Source organism: Hemitrygon akajei, chromosome 6 (genome assembly GCF_048418815.1).
Source record: "Hemitrygon akajei chromosome 6, sHemAka1.3, whole genome shotgun sequence".
In the NCBI taxonomy this organism is placed as follows: Eukaryota; Metazoa; Chordata; class Chondrichthyes; order Myliobatiformes; family Dasyatidae; genus Hemitrygon; species Hemitrygon akajei.
In genome coordinates, this window is record NC_133129.1 from 54,198,040 (window position 1) to 54,223,679 (window position 25,640).

At 41.6% G+C, this 25,640-nt stretch overlaps 1 protein-coding gene across 4 annotated transcripts in view; it reads right to left on the reverse strand.

The window, feature by feature from the left end:
• ermp1 (endoplasmic reticulum metallopeptidase 1) overlaps positions 1 to 24,426 on the reverse strand; it is a 127,079-nt gene extending 102,653 nt beyond the window's left edge. For all 4 annotated transcript variants that reach the window (XM_073048370.1, XM_073048368.1, XM_073048367.1 and 1 more), the window contains exons 1-8: positions 23,973 to 24,426; positions 19,860 to 20,161; positions 18,770 to 18,897; positions 18,556 to 18,661; positions 14,153 to 14,299; positions 12,939 to 13,031; positions 6,718 to 6,930; positions 5,367 to 5,587 (exon numbers count right to left, since the gene is read on the reverse strand). In XM_073048370.1, coding sequence (XP_072904471.1) covers positions 5,367 to 5,587; positions 6,718 to 6,930; positions 12,939 to 13,031; positions 14,153 to 14,299; positions 18,556 to 18,661; positions 18,770 to 18,897; positions 19,860 to 20,161; positions 23,973 to 24,301 — 1,539 coding nt within the window. In that variant the 5' untranslated portion in view covers positions 24,302 to 24,426. The remainder of the gene's footprint in view (positions 1 to 5,366; positions 5,588 to 6,717; positions 6,931 to 12,938; positions 13,032 to 14,152; positions 14,300 to 18,555; positions 18,662 to 18,769; positions 18,898 to 19,859; positions 20,162 to 23,972) is intronic.
• Between the last annotated feature and the right edge of the window lie 1,214 nt (positions 24,427 to 25,640).

Genomic DNA, 25,640 nt, shown 5'->3' on the forward strand with positions numbered 1-25,640 from the left:
TTCTCTAATATTGATTGGCACCTGATTAGTTCCAATGGTTTAGATGGGACAGAGTTTGTTAAGTGTGTCCAGGAGGGATTCCTGTCACAGTATGTTGACAGGCAGACTAGGGGGAATGCCATACTAGATCTAGTATTAGGTAACGAACCGGGTCAGGTCACAGATCTCTCAGTGGGTGAGCATCTGGGGGACATTGACCACTCCCTGGCCTTTAGCAGTATCATGGAAAAGGATAGAATCAGAGAGGACAGGAAAATTTTTAATTGGGGAAGGGCAAATTATGAAGCTATAAGGCTAGACCTTGCGGGTGTGAATTGGGATAATGTTTTTGCAGGGAAATGTACTATAGACATGTGGTCGATGTTTAGGGATCTCTTGCAGGATGTTAGGGATAAGTTTGTCCCGGTGAGAATGGTAGGGTGAAGGAACCATAGGTGACAAGTAAGGTGGAAAATCTAGTCAGGTGGAAGAAGGCAGCATACATAAGGTTTAAGAAGCAAGGATCAGATGGGTCTATTGAGGAATACAGGGTAGCAAGAAAGGAGCTTAAGAAGGGGCTGAGAAGAGCAAGAAGGGGGCATGAGAAGGCCTTGGCGAGTAGGGTAAAGGAAAACCCTGAGGCATTCTTCAATAATGTGAAGAACAAAAGGTTGACAGGAGTGAAGGTAGGACTGATTAGAGATAAAAGTGGGAAGATGTGCCTGGAGGCTGTGGAAGTGAGTGAGGTCCTCAATGAATACTTCTCTTCAGTATTCACCAATGAGAGGGTGAGGACAGTATGAGTGAGGTTGATGTTCTGGAACATGTTGATATTAAGGGAGAGGAGTTGTTGGAGTTGTTAAAATACATTAGGACAGATAAGTCCCAGGGACCTGACAGAATATTCCCCAGGCTGCTCCACGAGGCGAGGAAAGAGATTGCTGAGCTTCTGGCTAGGATCTTTATGTCCTCATTATCCACGGGAATGGTACCGGAGGATTGGAGGGAGGCAAATGTTGTCCCCTTGTTGAAAAAAGGTAGTAGGGATAGTTCGGGTAATTATAGACCGATGAGCCTTACGTCTGTGGTGGGAAAGCTGCTGGAAAAGTTATTCTTAGAGATAGGATCTATGGGCATTTAGAGAATCATGATCTGATCAAGGACAGTCAGCATGGCTTTGTGAAGGGCAGATTGTGTCTAACAAGCCTAATAGAGTTCTTTGAGGAGGTGACCAGGCATATAGATGAGGGTAGTACAGTGGATGTGATCTACATGGATTTTAGTAAGGCATTTGACAAGGTTCCACATGGTAGGGTTATTCAGAAAGTCAGAAGGCATGGCATCCAGAGAAGGTTGGCCAGGTGGATTCAGAATTGGCTTGCCTGCAGAAAGCAGAGGGTCGTGGTGGAGGGAATACATTCAGATTGGAGGGTTGTGACTAGTGGAGTCCCACAAGGATCGGTTCTGGGACCTCTACTTTTTGTGATTTTTATTAATGAACTAGATGTGGGGGTAGAAGGGTGGGTTGGCAAGTTTGCAGACAACACAAAGGTTGGTGGTGTTGTGGATAGTGTAGACAATTGTCGAAGATTGCAGAGAGACATTGATAGGATGCAAAAGTGGGCTGAGAAGTGGCAGATGGAGTCCAACCCGGAGAAGTGTGAGGTGGTACACTTTGGAAGGACAAACTCCAAGGCAGAGTACAAAGTAAATGGCAAAAAAAAAGTAAATGGCAAGATACTTGGTAGTGTGGAGGAGCAGAGGGATCTGCGGGTACATGTCCATAGATCCCTGAAAGTTGCCTCACAGGTAGATAGGGTAGTTAAGAAACCTTATGGGGTGTTAGCTTTCATAAGTCGAGGGATAGAGTTTAAGAGTCGCTAGGTAACGATGCAGCTCTATAGAACTCTGGTTAGGCCACACTTGGAGTACTGTGTCCAGTTCTGGTCGCCTCACTATAGGAAGGATGTGGAAGCATTGGAAAGGGTACAGAGGAGATTTACCAGGATGCTGCCTGGTTTAGAGAGTATGCATTATGATCAGAGATTAAGGGAGGCTTTATTCTTTGGAGAGAAGGAGGATGAGAGGAGACATGATAGAGATATACAAAATATTAAGAGGAACAGATAGAGTGGACAGCCAGCACCTCTTCCCCAGGGCACCACTGCTCAGTACAAGAGGACCTGGCTTTAAGGTAAAGGGTGGGAAGTTCAAGGGGGATATTAGAGGAAGGTTTTTTACTCAGAGAGTGGTTGGTGCTTGGAATGCACTGCCTGAGTCAGTGGTGGAGGCAGATACACTAGTGAAATTTAAGAGACTACTAGACAAGTATATTGGGAATTTAAGGTGGGGGGTTATATGGGAGGCAGGGTTTAAGGGTCGGCACACTGTGGGCCGAAGGGCCTGTGCTGTGCTGTATTATTCTATGTTCTATGGTCTAAACAGAGGACAACATGGAAATACAGTGGATTCCAGTTAATTGGGCCACTGGTTAATCAGGGTAGCTGCTTATTTGGGACAACACTTAAAGAACAAAAACTAAATCGAGAAATTTGCCAGAACTCCCTTTGTTTATTTGGGACATTTAACCAGAACAGGAGACTGTTGCCAAACAGGTTCTAACTAGTGTCAGTCACTCACATTTGTGTGGCCATTCAACACCACATTGTGCTTAGAGTGAACAGTTTTTAAAATACTGTGTTTGTGTTCAAAAAGTGGTGATCTTGTCACCAATGATTGGTGAGAAATAAGCAATTCAGATCTGTTTTGCTTACTGCAGGTTCCAGTATTCAGACTTGGAGATGGAAGTATTCAGGCTGGGAGTGAAAATGAAACTATTTCACTACTTCAATAGGTAAGGAACTTCAAACAATTTGAAGGTATTGACAATCATTTTGAACCTTATAATGAAAATGAAGATTTGACAGATGCAAATCTTAATAGTGCTCTAATTTGTTCTGCACTTCATTTAAATACATAATTTGTCACTCAGCTTGTCTTTTTATGATAACTTTTTAACCATTCCATAAGCTTTAGCTAATTGGGGCAGCTACTTAATTGGGCCAAAATGTATTGGTCCGGATATGTCCCAATTAACCAGAATCCACTGTGCTAATAGATTAATTGGGCAAACCTAACTTACTGGACAGATCAAGAAAGTCAAAACTCAAACGTTTCAATGCAATCCAAGTACAACACATGATTCTAATAAACTACCATAGTATGGCCAATCCTTTACAAAAAGCCTGAAAAAGAGACTGCAACAAGTTGTGAATAGACCACACAGTACATAATCCACTTCATAGAGCCATGCTAAAAACCATCCGTCAGCCAACCACATATATGTTGATCCTTGTTTGCCCACATTAGGACCACCTCTTTCTACACCTTGCCTATTTAAGAGTCTGAATGCCTCTTAAACAAAATGAATGTATTTAACTCAAAAATCCCCTCTGGCAGGGAGTTCCAGATATCAACTGCTTTGTGTGAACAACACTCCTGGCAGATCTCCTTTAAAATTCTTTCCTCTCACTTTAAACCTCTGCCTTCTCTATCATGGGAGAAAAAAAAAGAGATATGGACCATCTGCCCTAAAAATGTCATGATATTTCTATGAGATCATCCTTTAGGTTTCTTCATTCTAGGGAAAACAAGACCAGCCTATCCAATCTCTCCCCAGGCTTTAAGTCCAACAATCCACGCAACATCTGGCTAAATGTCCTTTGCACTCTCCCCTAACCATGTGCATCCTTCAAAAAAAGAGCCAAGGCCTGGCTTCATAAAGAGATATATAAGGAGAAGCCCAACATTTATCTGAGTCACAAGTTAATTCATGGAAGAAATGGTACAAGCAAATTTAGCTTTGTTACCCAGAGACAAACATATTATTTACAAAAAGAAAAATGTTGGAGAAACTCAGCAAGTCAGTAGCATCAATGTAGGGAAATGAACAGTCATCATTTCAGTTAATGACTCATCTATACAGTTATTATTTATGTTGCAACAATATCTTTTGATATTGCCAAATGCAAAGAAATTAATTGGTATGATTGAATACCTTATGGTGCTGGAATACCTTAGACAAGTCATTAAGCATTGTAGGGCAGTAGCTGTAAGTCAGTGTACCTTACTCCCAAAGGAAAAGTAACTGGACTGAAAAGTACTGTCTTTCTCATAGCCTGGACCTCTAAGCGTAAGAATTATCTTCTTTGTTCTTTATGGTAGCTTTTGTTGCTCCCTTGTGTATTGACACCAGAAACAGCCCAGCCAAAAAGCATGCTTCATAAGTTACGAGCAACTTTTTGGAGAACAGTTCTAGTCCGCTTACATTAATTTACAGAGTCAGGAACCTATGTTTATTCCTCGGAAGCTCACTAACACCGAACTGAAAACTCAATGTTATAAAGCCAGATGATTTACAAAGGAAATTTCATCTTTTTATCTTCCTTTTCCCATGTCTATCCATTAAAACATCACAAAGCCATGAGAGACTTGAACAAGCAGTTCACCACACATAATCAATCTGCAAAATCTCTATTATTTTGTCAGCCAGAGGATTGAAGTGAGTGGGATTAAGAGGATATAGAAATTATTGGTCAGGCATTAGTTACAAGAGAGCTCTAAACCCACTCCTCCCCATCTCCATAGGCCCTTGTACACATCCCACTGTATTTCCATAATCTTCTACGTCTCTGTAATCCACAATAACACTCTGTCTCCATATATGACTAGAGTCCCTGTACCCATCCCTCGCCAATACAAACACCATAGAACATTACAGCACAGAAACAGGCCTTTTGGCCCTTCTTGGCTGTGCTGAACCATTTTTCTGCCTAGTCCCACTGACCTGCACCTGGCTCATATCCCTCCATGTACCTGTCCAAGTTTATCTTAAATGTTAAAAGTGCCACATTTACCACTTCATCTGGCAGCTTATTCTACACTCCCACCATGCTCTGTGTGAAGAAGCCTCCCCTAATGTTCCCTTTAAACTTCTCCCCCTTCACCCTTAACCCGTGTCCTCTGGGTTTTTTTCTTCCCTAGCCTCAGTGGAAAAAGCCTGCTTGCATTCACTCTATCTATACCCATCATAATTTTATACATCTCTATCAAATGTCCTCTCATTCTTCTACGCTCCAGGGAATAAAGTCCTAGCATTTAGCATACTAAATGTGTGACACAATACAATGTAAATAGAGAACAGATACATGGCTCCTACACCTAATTATACATAACTTATACAAGAAGGTGAACAGAACACTAATGTAAGTTGAGAAAAAATTAAATGCTATATTATTGAAATAAAAAAATAGAAATACTAAATTTGAGAACTTATTCCCCAATGAACTCTTTATATCAATTCTAAATAAATACATGAGTATACTTACTCCATAGAAAAGATTTTTGGCCAGTGTATGCATCAGCAGGAGCTTCATGAGGGCTATGGAGCCGTACAAGATGACAGAAACATAGAAGTGGGTGAACCAAAACATGGAGTGTCCAGTGAGAGATATAAATACAGCTACAATGAGGACGGTCACAATGATGATAAACCAGCATATTATTGTGATGCCAATTCCATAAAGTAGATCACTCCTATAGAGAGAACCTACAAATAATCACACCAGTTAACACTTGAGAATAAACAAAAAGATAATCAAAGATTCAATATCTTTAACAATGACTTGTGTTTATAAAGCATCTTTAATGTGGGAGAACCACTAAGTCAAGGTGAGATACAGCCCAAATTCAGCCCACCAAATCCACATTAATCCAATTCTATTCTCATGTTCTCATCAATTCCACCACCCCGACCTCCCAGATTTTACCACTCACCTACACACTGAGGGCAACTTACAATGAACTGCCAACTTCGCTATGAAACCACAGTTCTTTAGGATGTGAGAGAGAACCGCAGCACACAGAGGAAATCCACATGATCACAGGGAGAAGATGCAAACTTCACACAGACAGAATGCCGAAAATCACTGACGTGCAAGGCCAGAATTGGAGCTTCTCAAGAGGGTTGTTGGACACCAGGTTGTTGGCGGACTGTGTGTGTGTGTGTGTGTGTGTGTGTGTGTGTGTGTGTGTGTGTGTGTGTGTGTGTGTGTGTGTGTGTGTGTGTGTGTGTGTGTGTGTGTGTGTGTGTGTGTGTGTGTGTGTGTGTGTGTGTGTGTGTGTGTGTGTGTGTGTGTGTGTGTGTGTGTGTGTGTGTGTGTGTGTGTGTGTGTGTGTGTGTGTGTGTGTGTGTGTGTGTGTGTGTGTGTGTGTGTGTGTGTGTGTGTGTGCGCGCGCGCACGCGCGCGCGGAAGGGAGGAACAGGACTTGTTGTGCTCTGTGTTGCTCTGCTGAGCATGCTATGTTGGCACTGGAATGTATGGCAATGCTTGCGGGCTGCCCCAGTGCACCCTCAGGTATATTAGTTGTTAACGCAAACAACACATTTCACTGTACGCATGTTTTGAGGTACACATGATAAATAAATTTAAATATTTCCTCAAGTCACACACCATTCTAACTTGGAAACATCACCAGTCCTGCAAGGTTATTGAGTCGAAATTCTTCAACCCAACTGAACAGCATTTTCAGCAGAAAGAGCAGCAGTTCAAGAATGTGGCTCACCATTCCCAAAATTAATTAGAAACGGGCAGCAAATGCAGCCTACTCAAACATGCCTAGATACTATAGGTAGAAAAAAGACAATAAACGTTTATGATATATTGAACTTTGACTTACCAGAACTTTTTGATAGAGAGAACTTTCTTCCCAGGTAGAGGACAGTTGCCAAGGCTACCAGACAGTTTATTATGGTACCAATCCGTTTTGGATAAGCCACAACAAACATTCCAAGCACATCAAAAAACACCATGGAGCCATGACGATACTGCGTCGAGTCAGCCAATTCCTCGGACATTGCCAAGTACTGCAGTACAGCTAATATATTATCACCTAGAAATAATACAGGAAAGTTTTAGGAAAAAAGGCTTTAAGAATGTTTCCATCCACATTCTGATTCATTGTGGATGTTGAAAAATATAATCTACTTGTTTATCAAATATTTCACTGCAGAAAACCAGTGTGTGCAAACCAGGCTCAAGAAATCAGATGATTAATTCAGATGAAATCAGATGGCCTCAATTCACACCTACTAATGGGAAGGAAAAAAAAAGAAAGCTAAAGGTTAAAGACAAATATAATTTTATTTACTTTTTTAGAGATACAGTACAGAACAGGCCATCGAGCTGTACTACCCAGCAACCCACCTATTTAACCCTAGCCTAACCACAGGAGAATTCACAATGACTGATTAACCTACTAACTAGTACATCTTTGGACTGTAGAAGGAAACTCACATGCTCATTGGGAAAGACGTACAGACTTCTTACAGAGGACATAAACTCTTCCAGCCAAGCACAGGTATCGATTATAACTGACGTTTCAATGACAAACTGCCATCTTCTTCAGGGAAATATAGGGAAAACAGGTGGTAGCGATGGACTCCTCCTTGTTGTTAGGTTTCCTGGTTTTCCTGTTGGCCCATTTAAGGGCCCAATTGATTTCCTTCACCTGTAGCCATTCTGTAGGAACACCCTGTGCAATTGTCTCATTTCCTCGGGGACTCTAATGGCACTAAACTACTGAGCCACGCTATTGGCTTTTAAGACCAGCTGGTAAAGGAAACCATTGAAATAAAAATGGCAGAAAAGAATTTTAACAAAGCCGAAGGTCTCGCTCTAAATAAGAACTGGAATTCAATTGTCAACAAGGTGGGAGAGCAGAAATCTGATTGGATGAGGACTAACCAATCAGGAGGGACAGACTACGGAGGTACCCTGACATCAACCCTGAAGAAGATGGCAGAGTTTGTCATCGATACCTATACCCAGCTGGAAGCCCGAGAAGTGTTTATTCGGCATATACACCGGGAAAGCACAAGATCCTTTTTCTTACAGAGGACACCAGAATGGAACTTTGTACTCCATCATCCTGAGCTGTAGTAGCATTGCGCTAGCCAGTGGCACCCTATTAAATAGCAGTCTTCTGCAGACTGCTGTGAATGTACACACAATTTTTTTTAAAGTTTTATCGTTCAATGGTTTGGGCCAGGAGACACGTTTTTACCCCATGTTAATAGAAATAGAATGGACATGGGTGGTAATCCATTGCCGAGGATTAGAAGCTCTGGAATAAGATGCCAGGTAAACAGTGAATGGGAGATAGACTGGTTCCCTAATGAGGTGCTGAACCCAGGAAAAGGAGCATTAATCCAGCGACAAAGATACATGGGTGTGGCACTGAAGAAATTCTAATGTGTCCTGGGTTCTATAGAGTTGTACAGCACATAAGCAAACCTTTGCTTCATCGAATCTATGCCAACCATCCTGCCTATCTAAACTAATTCAACAACCCACGATACCTTGCTTTATCAAGTACCTTATATGTTGTTACTGTTCCTGCCTCCATCACCACCTCTGGCAGCTCATTCTACAAATGAACTACTCTTATTTGGGAGTCAGAGCCGTCTCTATTTCCTGAGGAGACTAAGGTCCTTTAACATCTGCTGGACGATGCTGAGGATGTTCTACGAGTCTGTGGTGGCCAGTGCTATCATGTTTGCTGTTGTGTGCTGGGGCAGCAGACACCAACAGAATCTATAAACTCATTCGTAAGGCCAGTGAAGTTGTGGGGGTGGAACTGGACTCTCTGATGGTGGTGTCTGAAAAGAGGATGCTGTCCAAGTTGCATGCCATCTTGGACAATGTCTCCTATCCACTCCATAATGTACTGGTTAGGCACAGGAGTACATTCAGCCAGAGACTTATTCCACCAAGATGCAACACTGAGTGTTGTAGGAAGTCATTCCTGCCTGTGGCCATCAAACTTTACAATTCCTCCCTCAGAGTGTCAGACACCCTGAGCCAATAGGCTGGTCCTGGACTAATTTCCACTTGGCATAATTTACTTATTATTATTTAATTATTTATGGTTTTATATTGCTATATTTCTACACTATTCTTGGTTGGTGCGACTGTAATGAAACCCAATTTCCCTCGGGATCAATAAAGTATGTCTGTCTGTCTATTTAAATTTTACCCCATAGATCCCCTTTGAAGCTCTTCCCTTTCATCTTATGCATTATCACTAGTCATAGACATCCCCATCGTGGGTAATACTATCTAATCCATTCATGCCTTTCATAATACTATACAGCTTTATACAGCAGGTCACCTAATAGCCTCCTTCGGTCCAGGTAAAACAGATCCAGCCTATCCAATCTCTTCTGACACCTCAAGCCCTCAAATCCAGACAACTTTCTCATGAATATCTTGTGCCTGCTTTCCAGTTTAAATCAATCCTTCCTCAAGCACTGGTGAACAGAACTGCACACAATTCTTCAAGTGCAGCCGAAACAAGGTGATGTGTAACTATAAATGGCATCCCAACTCCACGACACACTTGTCTTCATTGGTTGAGGACTACTTGTTTGTGATTCTTAGTAGTTTATTATCCTCGTCTCAGGTCATCAATGCAGTTCAAGCAGCACTATCTTCACCTGCTTTATTACATTCTGCCATTACAAGGTCAGGGCCAGGGATACTTGCTAATGACTGCATAATACTCAATTTCAGCCACCATTCCTCAGGAAATGAAACAGCCCGCATCTCCATGCGGCAAGATCTGAATCACATTCTGGGATGGGTTGTTTGCAGCAAGTAACATCAGCCGACACCAGTCATCTCCACAGTCTCAAATTTAATATCTTCCATATGTATCCAGTCAGGAACATGCTGGTCTTTGTTGAAGGAACGGTGTTCATCCCTGAGGATGAACTGATGGGGTGAGGAGAGGGATGGTCCTCAATATTCTGAATGGGAGTGCATCACTTGTCAAAAGCATTGAACTTGTGGGAAAGTCCAGTACTTGGTGGCAGAGCAGGAGACAACCAATAACTAGTTAGGTCAGAGAAGCCTTTTTTCTTCAGAGTGGGAAATATTAGTACACAATCAACAGCAGAAGGAGCGATTAAAGGGAAAATGAAGAAACATTCAAAGATGAGAAGAATAAAAGGAAGCAATACAGTGGGTCACCTTGTAGAGTCACTACCTCAGAACTCCAGTAACCTGGGATCAATTCCAGACCTGTGGTGCTGTTTGTGTGGAGTTTGCATGTTCTCCTGTGACAGTGTGTGTTTCCTATAGGTGCTCTGTTTTCCTTCTACATCCTGAAGATGTGTAGGCTGGCAGGTTAATTGGCCACTGTAAACTGTACAAGTGAATGGTAAAATCAGAGGGTTCGATGGGCACCATCACCATCTCTGGACCCATATCCTGGAGCTCCCTATCCACCAAACTGCACTGGAGGATCTGCAATCGTTCAAGACCTCCAAGGTAATTGGGGATGGTCAATAAATGCTGTCCTTGCAAAACCCACCCAAATCTCAAAAAAAAGTTTTTTTTACTAAAAGGGTCAGGGCAGTGGTTATATGTGGTGTTAAAATGAATATCATTGTTTGAAAATCCTCCTTAAGTGGTAGTTAAGGTTAAATGTTAGCAGCACACTTTAAAATAAGTTTACTAAATAAACTACAGGTATAATAGCTTTCAGTCATCTCGAACTGAAATTTGGTCTCTGAAGAAAGACTGGCCTTTCTCTAACAAGTGCATGGATCATCCTTTGAGCTCTGGTCAACGACTTTGATCCAAATATAACCCAACCAATGTTCAAAATCTATTGGCAGTAAAGTTCTTATATTAGGGAATGCATAAAACAAGGTCAAGTCACATTATCATTTTTTATGTTAGTACATCTGTGCCTCTGTGTTGGGTGCACTTAGGACAAAATGTGAACAAGATGTTCCTAACCTGCAGAAGAACCTGAGGCACCAAAATCATAGCAATGTAAACCTGCTAACTACAACACAAATGTTTGAAAGCAGTTGTTTTTTATATAAAAATTAGAATTTCTTTTGCAATTTGAAGAAATATTTCTTACGTAACAATGAATGCTATTCTCTCTAGCATGTGGTATCATAAGTGAAACATCAAAAGACTTGTGGAAAACATCACTACAATCAGTAGATTCATAGCGAGGTAGAGCATGAAAACAGCCCCTTCAGCTCACTGAGTTATGCTGGCTATTAATCACTCATTTATACTAATCCTACATTGACCCCATTTGTCCTACATTGTACCTCCTTCGCAGATTCTATCATTCACCTACACACATGGGGCAATTTGCAGAGCCATTGCAATAGTGGTGCAGTATTTCACAATTCTACTGGTATAAAAGAATTACATTACTTACAAAACCATTGCCTGAAGTCTATGACTCAGAAATAGCAATAGTGAGATCAGTTCGGAGGCAAGCTCCCATGAGAAATTTCACAATAATGGACACTGTTGGAATGTGCTAGAAAATAATGTTTCTTTAAAATGTTCTAAGCATAAGGCATTATGTCATGGAAAGCCTTGCAGGACAAAAACAAGTCATAGCAGTGGATAAATATTTAAAGTACAGAGGAATGCTATTGTTTTTCCAAACAGCCATTAGTGATACATTCAGCCATCTGCATTGTAAAACCTTACATTATCCCATGAGTACAGAGGAACCCCTCAACCCTCAAATTGATACATACAGGTGTTGACTTTTATAACTCAGAATGGAACCAAATGCAACCCTCTTCCAACAGATTAACTCGGCTAGGCTGGTCATGTTACACATGAACTCCAGCCTCCCAGACAACGTTGATCCACTGCAATGCACCTACCACAAAACAGGTCTATGGCAGACACAATCTCCCTGGCCCTACGTTCGTCGCTAGAACACCTGGACAGTAAGTCAGTCACCTATTGTTTGTTGACGACAGCTCTGCCTTCAAGACTAAGTCAAGCAAACTCAACTCTAAACTCTGGAACTCAACACTTCCTTTTAGAACTGGAAACTTGACTTCCAGCTGCAAATGGTAAGGATAAATGACAACATCTGCATCACAACTATCCTCAGCACTGGTGCCTCACAAGGCCTATCTCCTCATCCCTCTACTCTATTCACTGTACAATCATGACTGAGGCCAGACTCTACTCTAATTCCATCTACAAATTTGTATATGGCATTGTGACACATATAACGATGAGTCTGAGTACAGGACAGAGATAAAAACCCTAGTGACAAGGTGTCATGCCAACAATCTTTCAGTCAATGTCAGCAAAACAAAAGAACTGGTCTTGACTTCAGCAAGGGGATGATTTACATCACCTGTGCTGAAGTTGAAAGGGCTGAAAGCTTCAAGTTCCTAGGAGTGATCTCCAGCAATCCATCCAACCACTGCCAAGTTCACAAGCACTAGTCCCTCAGGAGGCTAAATAAATTTGGCATGTCCCCTATGACCCACACCAATTTTTAAATGATGCAACACAAAGGGTCCTATCCAGACACATCATGACTTGGTATGGCAACACTGTCCAAGACTACAAGAAACTACAGAGTTGTGCACACAGCTCTGCACATCACAGAATTGAGTCTTCCTACCATGAGCTCCATCTACATTTCTTGCTGCGTCAGTAAAGTAGCCAGTGTAATCAAAGATGCAACCGCCCTAGACATTCTCTTCTTCCTCATTTCCATTAGGCAAAAGCTGTCATACGACTACTGAATGGTTTCCTTATACAATAATATGGACTTCTAACCTTGAAATATTCTGTTATGAATTTATTGACTACCTGCACTGCACATTCTCTGTAACTAATAATTTCAGTATTGTTTTACTTTGTACTACCTCAATGCACAGTTATAATGAAATAATCCTCATGAACTATATTCAAGACGTTTTTCACTGTACATCTGACAATAACAAACCAATTTAAATAAGCAATTATCATTAGCTAGTTTTGAAAAGCTTAGTTAATAGAACAAATTAACCAAGTCCTTCTTGCTTGTAGAAGTCACATAATACTGACCAGCCCTCTGAATGGAGTCTAAATGGATACGATCTGCTGTATCATATTTTGTATGGTAGATGTAACCATTTTCAATGAAAGCCAAATCTATTCCTGAAAAAGAAAACAATTATTAGTCTCAAGTAAGTTAATGTTAATTTTGTTTTGTAACAGAATGAATATGTTAAATTAAGGGACGCACAAAAATAGGAAACCTCAAGTTTAATCTACCAAAGCATTGTTGGCCAGGTTTTGGCTCATGGTAGTCACACCTTTCACTATAACCACTATGCTTCTTGATAGGTGGATAATTTTTTTCTACATACAATGAACAGGAAAAGAAACTACATTACAGTGCTAAATAGTTGAAACCTTAACTTCTGTAAGAGTTCTGGAGGTACTGGTAGAATTTATAAACAGAATGAATTAAAGCAACAATGAGATTGGGGAAAGCAGAACCTCAACCATCTAATGATCGTAGGCATTCAGAATGGAGAATGCAGGGCTGCAAACCATGTGCAGGCAGATGCTCAGTTTAAATTGCCAGTATGGTTAACTCAGTTATTGTGAGCCAAAGAGCCTGTGCTGTCTCAGGGTTAAAAAGGTCCAAAATTTACATTAGTTATACATTATTAAATTCGTAAATCCGATATACGTACATAGGTTCATTCTAGGAATGACAGAACCAGTTCCTCTAACTTTCTACTTACAGTAACTGTTTCTTATTAATCTTATGTGCTTTTCATGCCATTCATTACAATAATTTAGTTACCGTATCAAGTGATTTTTGTTTATTTTCCAAATTATGGATAAAATCCACTTGTGGATGTACATTTAAAAAATGGAACCCATTTGTTACCCAGGACCATCTCTACTGTACCTTCAAAGCTTGGAAGCTGGACAGATTCCAATCCTTTTTATGAGCAACTATCAGATGTACAACTTCAATCCCAACTGTAAACATCTCCCTACAGAAGATTACCAAACTTACACTCACTGTGCCTCAAACCAGGAACCAAATGCAGATGGAAGCCAAAACCATTGGCTTCAATTTCCTTGCATTCAGTTTATCCCCTAGTTACAAAGCACAAGCTGATTTAACAATGTGCATTCAAAAGGTGCATTTGTGAAATTAGTTTGAAAGACTAAATGAAACTAAAGGTGTTTTACAAATTCAGCAATAACAGCTCAAACTGCAATTTCTTTAATGAGAAATCACCAAAGAAACACCATACCTGGAATATTGCCATAGTCCCGGTAGATTCGAAAATCTGTGTCAGATGGAATGACCCCACTTTGAAATACTTCCTGACCAACGACAGACGCAAAAGGATGTTTAGCTGCACGAGCATAAGCCTGAACTAACCATGGATTTTCCGGACCTTTAGGTGGTAAAATGCAGACAGCAGAATATCAATGAAAACAGGTCATTCCACCAAGCAAAAAGCAGTGAAATGTCCTACAGCCTGATTTGCAGATCCACAGAAAAAATGCCAAAGCCTATCTCTACCTGCTGTACTTGAATGACTCACTGTGTTTCATTAAGGAGATCTGAGTGACTCCGTTACTCTGTGATTTCATCCCTCCCCATTTCTAACCTATTCAAGTTCTTATATCTCTCTATAATCCTTCAGCCTGCCTCCTTGCTCAAAACACCAACATAATCACCAGCATTGATATCTGTAATTCCTGGAATAGTCTCTCTAATCATTTTTTCTAAACTTTCAAGCATCTGTTCTTCAGATTGTAGAACTCTCTCTCAACTTTCTCTCTTCTTATGATGCTATTTAACCTGCTGAACGTTTCCAGTATTTTCTGTTTTTTATTTCACATTTCCAGCATCCACTTTTTGCCCCAATTACTTTCTAGATTCAGATCCGTTCATTGTCATATACGCCAAGATGCAATGAAATATCTTGCTCACTTAAAATTTATAAACAACATACAATAAGTAGTGACCAGTGCACAAAATAACAAAATACTGCAAAGACTACAGTGCAATCTGAAGTATTGCAAAAATAAATACTAAAGTGACAATAAAGTGACAAGAGAGGTTGAGTTAAGAGTTGAAGAATGTGATAGCACCACAGGAAAGGGGATGTGAAGGAGGCAAATGATATAGAAGTCAGATAGCAGTGGGGAAGAAGACATCTTGAATCTGGTCACCCCCTTTTTCAAGCTCCTATATCTTCTTCCAAAAGGTACAGAGACACGCAAAGGAATCCTTGATGATACTATTAGCCTTCCTGAAGCAGTGCACGGTGAAGATTTCTTTCCTCCTGAAAACATTTGAAACACTTTCACAAAGTTCTCTGTTAGTGTTAAGATTTGCCAATTGTCCTTAGAGTCATAGAAAAGTACAGCACAGAAACAAGCCCTTCAGCCCATCTAGTCCATGCCAAAGCCATTTAACTGCCTACTCCCTTCAACCTGCACCACGACCACAGCCCTCCATACCCCTACCCATACAAACTTCTTTTAAATATTGAAATCTATCTTGCACTGGCAGCTCATTCCACACTCTCATGACCCTGAGTTCCCCTCATGTTCCCCTTAAACTTTTCACCTTTCACCCATGATCTCTGGTTTAATCCCGCCTTACCTCAGATGATAAAGCCTGTTTGCTTTTATTCTATTTATACCCCTCATAATTTTGTATACCTTTATCAAACATCCTCTTAATTGTCTATGTTCTAAGAAATACAGTCCTAACCTATTCAATCTTTAGGTTGAGATTATGCGGGCAGTGGGCGAATCAGCCCTCTTGTGCTTTTTGATCTCGTCACTTGAGATTCAGTTTCACGCGACCCTGCCACTTTGAACTGGCCCACACCTTCATTAACCAGGTCCAACACTTGCCTTTGTTGAATTTTGCCCCTCCTGACATAGGACATCAGGTTTGTGGGGGTTTAGCAAGAGTTAATCAGGGTGTGCTTTGGGTTTGTGGGGCTGAAGCCAGGGTTAATCGGGGAGTGCCTAGGGTCTGTGGGGGTGTGTACCCCTTCTGGACTTTAGGATTAGGTTTGAGTTTTGGGCTGGTGGATGTATATGTTTGGCTGGGAGATGTTAGGCTGCAGAGTTTTGAGTGGTGATGTCTGAGGTGCTATGGCGGATGGGCTAGTATGGTGAAGGCAGGTTAATCTGGCCCATGCCTTTCATTATCGTGGTCCGACACCACTTGGTTCAACGAACCGGGTGTGCACTGGGACACATCGTCAGTAATGCATCCTCGGATCGTTAGGTGTTTCGGGCCTTTAAACACTATTTACCCTCCCCGAGGTGGCCCAACAGTGTCCGGCTCAGACACTGCTTGTGTTTTTCCCAGGAATCAAGATAATGAGAGGCATGTAATTCTGAGGGTAATGATATTTTTAAACATCATTACCTGGCATCTGTATGCCTGGGATTGCATGGGTTAAATTGACAGTGTTTACTGGGCATTAGGGGTTAGGGTTAGGTTGAGATTATGCAGGCAGTAGGCGAATCAGCCCTCTTGTGCTTTTTGATCTCGTCACTTGAGATTCAGTTTCACGCGACCCTGCCACTTTGATCTGGCCCACGCCTTCATTAACCAGGTCCAACACTTGCCTTTGTTGAATCTTACCCCTCTTGACATAGGACATCGGGTTTGTGGGGGTTTAGCAAGGGTTAATCTGGGTGTGCTTAGGGTTTGTGGGGCTGAAGACAGGGTTAATCGGGACATGCCTAGGGTTTGTGGGGGTGTGTTCCTTTTTTGTACTTTAGGATTAGGTTTGTATTAGGGTTAGGTTTAGGGTTAGGTTTTCTTGCATTTCTTATATTCCATAAGCACCTCATTTGCACCTACCTGCCTATATCTGCAATGCACCTCCTTTTTCATTCTTAACCAGGGCTTCAACATCTCTTGAAAGCCCAAAGTTCCTTACACCTGTTATTTTTACCCTTTATTCTGACAGGCTCATTCAAGCTTGATACTTTCAAAATTTTACCTTTGAAGGATTCACACTTACCAAGTACACCTTTGCCAGAAAACAGCCTGTCCCAATCCAATCACAAACAAGAGTAAATCTGCAGATGCTGAAAATCCAAGCAACACACATAAAATACTGCAGGAACTCAGCAGGCCAGGCAGCATCTATGGAAAAAGTACAGTCGACGTATCGGGCCAAGACCCTTCGGTAATGCCCCCCCTCACTCACTATTCCCCATCTGCTTCCCCCCCCACCTTATCTTCTTGCCTGCCCATCACCTCCCTCTGGTGCTCCACCCACCTTTTCTTTCTTCCATGGTATTCCGCTCTCTCCTGTTGGACTCCCCCTTCTCCAGCCCTGTATTTCTTTCATCAATCAACCTCCCAGCTCTTTACTTCATCCCTCCCCTTCCCAGTTTCACCTGTCACCTTATGCTTTTCACTCTCCCCTCCCCCATGTTTTAAATCTACTCCTCAGCTATTTTCTCTAGTCCTGCCAAAGGATCTTGGCCCAAAATGTTGACTGTACTTTTTTCCGTAGATGCTGCCTGGCCTGCTGAGTTCCTCCAGCATTTTGTGTGTATTGCTACATACTTTCTGATACCATCAAAATTGGCTTTTCTCCAATTTAGAATGTCAACCCACAGAACAGACCTATCTTTTTGCGCATTAACTTTGTAACTAATGGCATAGTATACTGGCTGCCCTAAAACAGAGGTTCCCAACCCTAATGTATGGTAGGGGTCCACAGCATTTAAAAAAAAGGTTGGGAACCCCTGCTCTAAAAGGTACTACATCAAAGAAAGATTTTAGCACTACTACAAAAGCAGAAGGCAATTTAGTGAGTTTAAGAGCAGTTTTGAAACCTAATGATAATCAGATCAGATCGCTCAACTAAAGTTACAATCTTTCTTCTTTGTTTCCGACTCAAGTGCAATGCTCTGTAGGAGATCACACAACACGGAGTTACACAGGGAGGCTGCCAGCTTTCTAATGAGATCAAAGAATAAGATTTGATAAGAGTATTTGATGTCAATGCTCAAAATGCAAACTTTATAAAGTTATAGAGACAGAGAGAACCAACAATCTGCATTAATGACAATGAAAAAAGTAGCTACAAGTTTGGATATGTTCTTGTCTAAAAGATTCTTGCTTAACACTTTAAATAAATAAAATACGCAAGCACCGAACACTGGATAGTAATGAAAGTCAGAGGCTGGCCAGGGTATAAAATTGAAACCTGACCCAACTACAACCACTGAACACAATGTCCATTTATTATTCTTCCCCCAACAAATCCAACCATTAACTGTAAATATAACAATCATAAACGGCATCCAAGAGAGCAGGTGCTGAAATCTGTCGCAAAAAGGAACTCAGCAGATCAGGAAGCATTTGTGAAGATATAGAGATCGTCAACCTTCCAGATGAAGACCCTACATCAGTTCTGGATAGGACAGCAACAAAACCTTAGACATGCTATTGATATGCCAGTAAGATTGGTAAATTGGTCAAAGACCTGGATAACATTTAGAGTCAGTCAATGCAGCAGGATTCCAACAATTCAGAGCTTAGCCCCAACCTGACTAAGCACAGGTTTGGTAGCCAGGCTCTAATCCAACATCTGATCTGCGTAAAACTTTATCAAAGATAACATTATTAACCATAAACATATTAACAAATAATTACCTGTCTGAAAAACAATCTCCTTCCCTCCTACGCCAGCAGCTTCTAAATTAATAAATGCCCTTACTAGTTTAGCCCAAGAGTGCTGGGTAATAAACCCATGGCTTGCCTGCCAAGAAAAAGACAGAGACAGGTTGATACACTCAAAGCCAAGCAGTTTTAACACTCTTTAACTTCTGTGTTAATATTCAATGCAAGGGTTATTTTTTCATCCTACCTGTAAAATATTTTCTTCTGCTCCATTAAAAACAAATATAACTGCATGTTGCAGAGGTAATGAAGATTTAGACAAAACATTCAGAATTTCAAGCATAACTGCACAACTGACCGCATCATCACTGGCACCTGTACGAAATGAAACATCCAAGTGAATCTTCACAAATTATTTTAACATGTCACTATTTATACTGATAATCCAAAAGGGTAGTCAGTACAACCACAACAACAAGGTACCATTTGTACATTAAATAGTAGATAGAGCTAAGTGACCTCTCAACCAACGAGTCAGACAGAGCCGTCAATGCAATGTCCAGTGGCTACCTGAAAGGTTTGGACTTGGGTAAGCTGGACAAATGATAGCTTGAAGCCTGGTTTCAGCTTCTAACAATGGAGCCCCACCAGCATTAGCTTCCCCTGCCTCCTAGTTGCACGACTTATTTTTGTGACAGAAGACCTAAAATGTTCTCCACTACTGGCTACAGTTGAAGGAGAGATTATAGCCCCCTGAAGCTAAAGCTATCTTCAAGATAAGGAAACCATCTTAATAACATGGACATGGGTTCCTTGAAAAGTAAAGGCTTACAGAGAACTGTAAATAATTCTACCATGGAAGTCCAAATCGATAAAGTAACATGTGTGAGCAGAAAGTATCAAAAACACATTTTGTCCTTTGATAACCATTACAAGAACATGAGAACTCAGGTTCCTACAGTTCATGTCCACTTCATGCTAAAGGTTGTGTGAGAAAAATAACTTCACTAAAAGTGAACTTTAGTCATTTACCAACAACTGATTCCTAGAATGACAGACATAAACAGAGACACAAGGGACTCCATATGTTGGAATTTGGGCAATACACAAATGAACTTCGCAGGTCAGGCAGCATACAGTATACGGATGGAAATGACAATCAACATTTGGGGTTGTGACCCTTCATCTGGACTAAGGCACAAGAGTGGAGATAGACAGTATAAAGAAGTGGAAGGAAGCACAGATAAAAGGTTGGCCACCTCGTGTTTCATTGCTTCACATCACAGATCACCAAGTCATTAGAGAAATAGACAGAAAGAGTACAGAAATAATTTTACCTGGGCTATTGGCCACAGAATCAAAATGGCAGTTTGCAAGCACAGCATGCTTTGCTCCATTCTTTGGTTCCAACTTCACAACAACATTAGCAACATTAGCATAATAACTGGTGAAACCGCCAAGGAAATCAATACTGAAGAAGCCAGTTGGTCTCTGAACGTCCACTGCAATGGTATGCACTGCTGTACTTTCTGCTTTGATCTTCTGGACCTGGTCCAAGAGGTAGTTAACAGTCAGGATTTCATTGGTAGCACTTCCAGTTGGCCTGGGTCCAAAATCAGTAATGTCCTGGAGATACTTCCTAACAAAAGAAGATGGTTTTGCCATCTGATTACTCGCAACAACTTCACTGTTCATGTAGAAGAGGCAAAATTCCTTTAACATCCTACTCATACATATATCAACAGCCTGTTCAACATCTATTTGAACTTGCAATTTTGGTACCTTTGCAATTTAGCACTCTCGACACCCCCTCTCTCAATTGCCACTCAGTCTTGCAGCACCACGCAGAGGAGCAAGCTGGTACCACCTCGCCAAGGCAGGCAGCAGCTGGAAGCAATGAACTTAGAGCCCTCATAGTGGAGGGGCACAGCACCACCACAGTGACAGTCATGCATAGGAAAGCCTCTGCCACTGCACCTTGTTCATTAACGGACAAAGCGAGGCTCGGTGGGCATGGGTAAAGGGCCTCCGCGGTTGCTGCCCTACAACTGAAGTTTAATTCAGATAAGTGCAGGATGTTGCACTCTGGTAAACCTAATCAAAGTAGGGTTTTCACAATGAACAGGAGGACCCTGGGGAGCGTTGTGGAACAGACAGGCCTTGAATTTCACATACATGGTTTCATGAAAGTGCAGTCACAAGTAGACAAGGTGGTGAATGTGACTTTTGGCACAGTGGCCTTCATCAATCAGGGTACTGAGTACAGAAGCTGGGAGACCATGATGCAGTTGTACAAGTCACGGCTAGAATTGTGTTCAGTTTTAGTCACCCTGCTATAAAAAGTCTTTTTAACTGGAACAGATGCTGAAGATTTGCCAGGACTGAGTAGGACAAGCTAAGACTTTATTCCTTGGAACATAGGAGACTGACAGGTGACTTTATAGAGAAAATTAAATTTTGGGAGACATAATTAAGGTGAATGCACTGTGATTGTGTTTTTTTCCCCCAGTGTTGGGGAAATCAAGAACTACAGAACATAGGCTTAAGAGGAGAGGGGAAAGATTTAACAGGCACTTGAAGAGAAACTTTCAAAATCACAAAGGGTGATATACACACTCAGTGGCCACTTTATTTAGTACTTCCTGTACTTTATAACGCAGCCACTGAGTGTTTGTGTTCTGCTGCTGTAGGTTGGACATGTTGTGGATTCAAAGATGCTTTTCTGCACACCACTGTTATAACACATGATTACTTAATTTACTGTGACCTTCCTGTCAGTATGAACCAGTCTGGCCCTTCTCCTCTGGCCTCACTCATTATTAACAAGGCATTTTCATCCACAGAACTGCTGCTCACAGGATGTTATTTTGCATTTTTTGCACCATTCTCTGTAAACTCTGGAGACTGCTGTGTGTAAAAACCCCAGGAGATCAGCAGTTTCTAAGATACTCAAACCACCCCATCTGGCACCAGCAATCATTCCATAGTCAGAGTCACATAGGATCACATTTCTTCCCCATTCTAATGTTTGGTCTGAACACTGAATCTTTTCACCATGTCTGCATGCTTTTACATGTCAGAGTTACTGAACATGATCAGCCGAATAGAAATTTGCATTAATGACCAGGTGTATAGGTATACCTAATGAAGTGGTCACTGAAGTGTCTGTAGAATAAACTGCCAGAGCAGATTCAATAACAACTTTTATAAGACAGTTGGACAAGTCGATCGGAAAGGTTTAGAAGGTTCTGAGCCAAATGTGGGCCTATGGCCAAATCGGTTATCCTGGTCAGCATTGACCAGTTGAGCCGAAAGGACTGTTTCCACGCGGTGTGATTCTATGACACTGCTTAGCATTGCAGATGTGTCCTCAAATTTATTTCTCAAACAGCAAGCAGGGTACATCTTTCTAAATACAGTTACCCTTATCACCTAACCAAAATGGCCAGAATACAAAACTCTGCTATACTGTTGCTGACTTGATATCCCCCATTTTCAACGGTACGATTAAGCGATTCTTAATTATAAGCAAAAGAATGGAAGATCAATGTTCAGTATATCCATTCAGTTGCAGCTGAAGGGGTGTATAGGTGAAAAGAAAGCATTTCTGCAATGTTTTCCTGATCTTAAATGTCCCATCTTTGACTGCTCAAGATCACATACAATTTATCCACTCTATGCTAAAACAAATTCCAAAACAAGGAACTGGATTAAAAAGGGAATTAAAGATATTTCCCTTCATTAACAGTAATCAGACTATAGTTCTGAAGTACCTTACACAAAATACATTACACTCAAGTCTCAGTAAGCAATTGAATTAGTAAACCAGTCACTGATAGACACTGCTTCAGCTTTTGCTTGTGATCAATATGTTCAGAACAGAAACTCTCCTTTTACACAAATACAGGGACACCAGTCTTTAGGCCTCAGCTAGATGGCTACACTGCAAATATATTGTTAATATAGAGAATATTGAAGTGCCAACCAGTCCATTTCACTTTTGCAGATCTGGTGCTAATAGTCTAAAGCTGCAGAAGATCTGATAAGCAGAGTTACCTATCAGAAAGCAAACACGAGGAAATCTGCAGATGCTGGAAATTCAAACACACAAAATGCTGATGGAACACAGCAGGTCAGGCAGCATCTATAAGGAGAAGCACTGTCGACGTTTCGGGCCAAGACCCTTCGTCAGGACCAGCATTTTGTGTGTGTTGTTTACCCATCAGAAAGTTTAGTTACAGATGTCTTCTAAAGACATATCATATTATGTTCAACTGCAGACTGCTGCAACATTCATGGCCTCAGAGTCTTGGACTACATTTTCCTGTGTGACTATTTTACTGATATCTGAAATGTACCTTGCTATCTTATAACATATCAAGTTATGCTGTGTATAACTGCTAGTACTGTGTTTTGCACCTGGTCCCTGGAGCAATGATGTTTCATTTGGCTTCATTGGTGGGTATTCATGTAATGGTTGAATGACAATTAAACTTGAATTTCTAATAGACATTTCATCTGTTTCATCTCAGATCACAGATTCTGCACTTCAATGGCAAAATATTATACACCTCCTAAGAATATGTTTGAAAGACATTTCAATGACAAGGTTTTTTTCTGACAGGAAGCCACTAGCTCCTGGTGAGCATTTCATTGCATCAGTGCTAGTGGTTTAAGATTGTGTCCTTAAAACCTCAATATAGAACTTGAAAGAAGAACCTTTTAAAGCAAACAGCACAACAATTCCGGGTGGTTCCACTATGAACAGATGACCAACACTCTTACAAAACGGAATTATGTCCACTGAAACAACTATTTATTAATACCTCCAAGCGTAATTTAAAAGACATTTGAACAGGCAGGGGATGGTGGAATACGGGTCACTAACAGACAATTTAAACTGGCATCATGGTCAGCACTGATAGCTTGGGCTGACGGGCCTGCTTCTGTACCCTGTACTCTATGTAATTAACTTACAATCTGCTAAAATTAAAAGTGATTAATGTATTAAACATCTCATAGCCTGAAGATTTCCAAAAGCTGCTTCAATGTTGCTTACTAGTCAGGCCTGTCTTTTCAAGATATTTGCACGCGCCCAAACGTTAAAAAAAACAAGTCTCCATTAACAACCTAAGGACCAGGAATTGACCTGCACAGCAGGCAACTACAATGTAATTTCACAAAAAAAAAGGTATCTCTATTAACCCTCCTCTTAAAAGTGAAAACTTCATTTGGATGCCACTACAACAATCCAGCGTCACTTTGAACATCGGAAATGACAAACTAATGAGAAGGGAATAATCTCCATTCCAAAGCCAGAATTAGTATTAGACCACTGACCCAATGGGACAGGTGGTTCAATGTCTGACTGGAACTAGCAGCATAGTTGGGGGCCCACTCTGCACCACAACGGGTGCAAGAGGGCGTGTTGCAGATCTGACGCCATTTACCTTGCCCTGAGTGCATTAAACGCGTCCCCACCACCGCTGTTCGCTGGTCCGGTCAGCAGCTGCTGCAGCGATAGCTGAATGGCACCCCAGAGCAGCAGTATATAGGCGGCCACCACCAGCCACACGGCCGCCTCCGGCACCTGCGCCGGACCCGGCGGCAATACCGCCGCCACACCGTGCAGGCCTCTCCTCGACTGTTTCTTCGCTCCGCTCTCCCACTTGGCGGCGAGAGGCTCGGGCCCTCGACTGCGGGCCCCCCGGATCCGCACGTCGCGGCCTAAACCGGCGCCCGGTTCGAGCTCCGCGCCCTCCCTAACAACCGCCGCCATCGGAACGCGAGCCCTGGCGACGACTCACGCCAGGCAGCCGTCAACGACAAGGAAACCGGTAGCGAACGGCCCGATTCCTATCCGATTAAACGCCCGCCCACTACTACAGTATGTAAATAACAACCCGAGATCGATCTTTTAATGCACAAACACTGAAGCATTGCCTCATCAATTAAGCAATAGCCCGTTACTGATTACTTGTAATATCAAAATCACTTGCAAATAACAGTTGCAATTTCATTCGGTTCATGCCAAAATCTGCCTCTGCAATTATTTTGGAAAGGAGCTGTGTAGAATTAATGGAAAATAATGCTGCAACTAAAGACAATCCCTTCATTGCTAATATTTTAAGTAGGTTCTTCGCAATGAAGTGTACAATACGTAATTCAAGATCATGTACTTTGCTAAAAAAAAAAGTTTTGATAATGAAAAGTCAGTCATCAGGAAACTGAATTTCAAATGTAAATTGGAAAGCATGTTTAAACTACTTCCGGATTTGCGTGGGCAGATAGTTTCATTGCAGTAGGACTGACTGCTATTACATGAAAACAAACAGAAAACTGTTCTCTTAAGTATCTCTGGAACTGTGTGCTATCAAAGCACCCGCCACTAAATTACAGCCAGTGCGCAGGTTAAGATAGAGGACTATTCGTAAGAAATGAACCACAGGGTGGGGAAGAATTGCGAAAACAGCTGTGAAGCGGAAGCGAGAAGCGCGCTAAGAGCGGCCGCTAACCGGTCTAACTGCCCCAGTGAGTGAGCGAGTCTGCTCAAGCTTCCCTTATCTGCTCGGATCCATCCTGACCCTGAATGGTGGGGCGAGAAATGCCCCATTCCCACCCGACAGAAGATGCCACTCCGCAGCTGCCGAGAAATCAAATGCACAACAATATTACGGCCACAGGTTCCCGTTAACTGAGTTTCAAATAATCCAGAGCAAATGTAGTCAATGCCTTTAATAAAGTTGTTCTATGAGTGTTAAATTATGTGACATGCTAACACAGTGTACAGCAGTGAAGCTAATCAACATGCAATGCATGATTGATAACATACTGTACTGTAGCATGAATGCATGCTTGCAAAATAGCAAGGGACTTCAAATTCAGGAATACATTTCTAAACTGGAGGTGACTTTGTAGCCAATGCATGGTTGTTGAACCAGATCTTACAAGAAGTCTGGGATTCACAAATGATGAATTACATCATGCCAGAAGAAAGCCATGCCTTATTGCCTGAGTGAAGAAAGCACATGTACCCCCTTACCATTGTTTTGGCACTCAGCTAAGTCTGAAATATGTACAAGCCTGTATATAAGTATCTACAAACTGGAATTGATAAT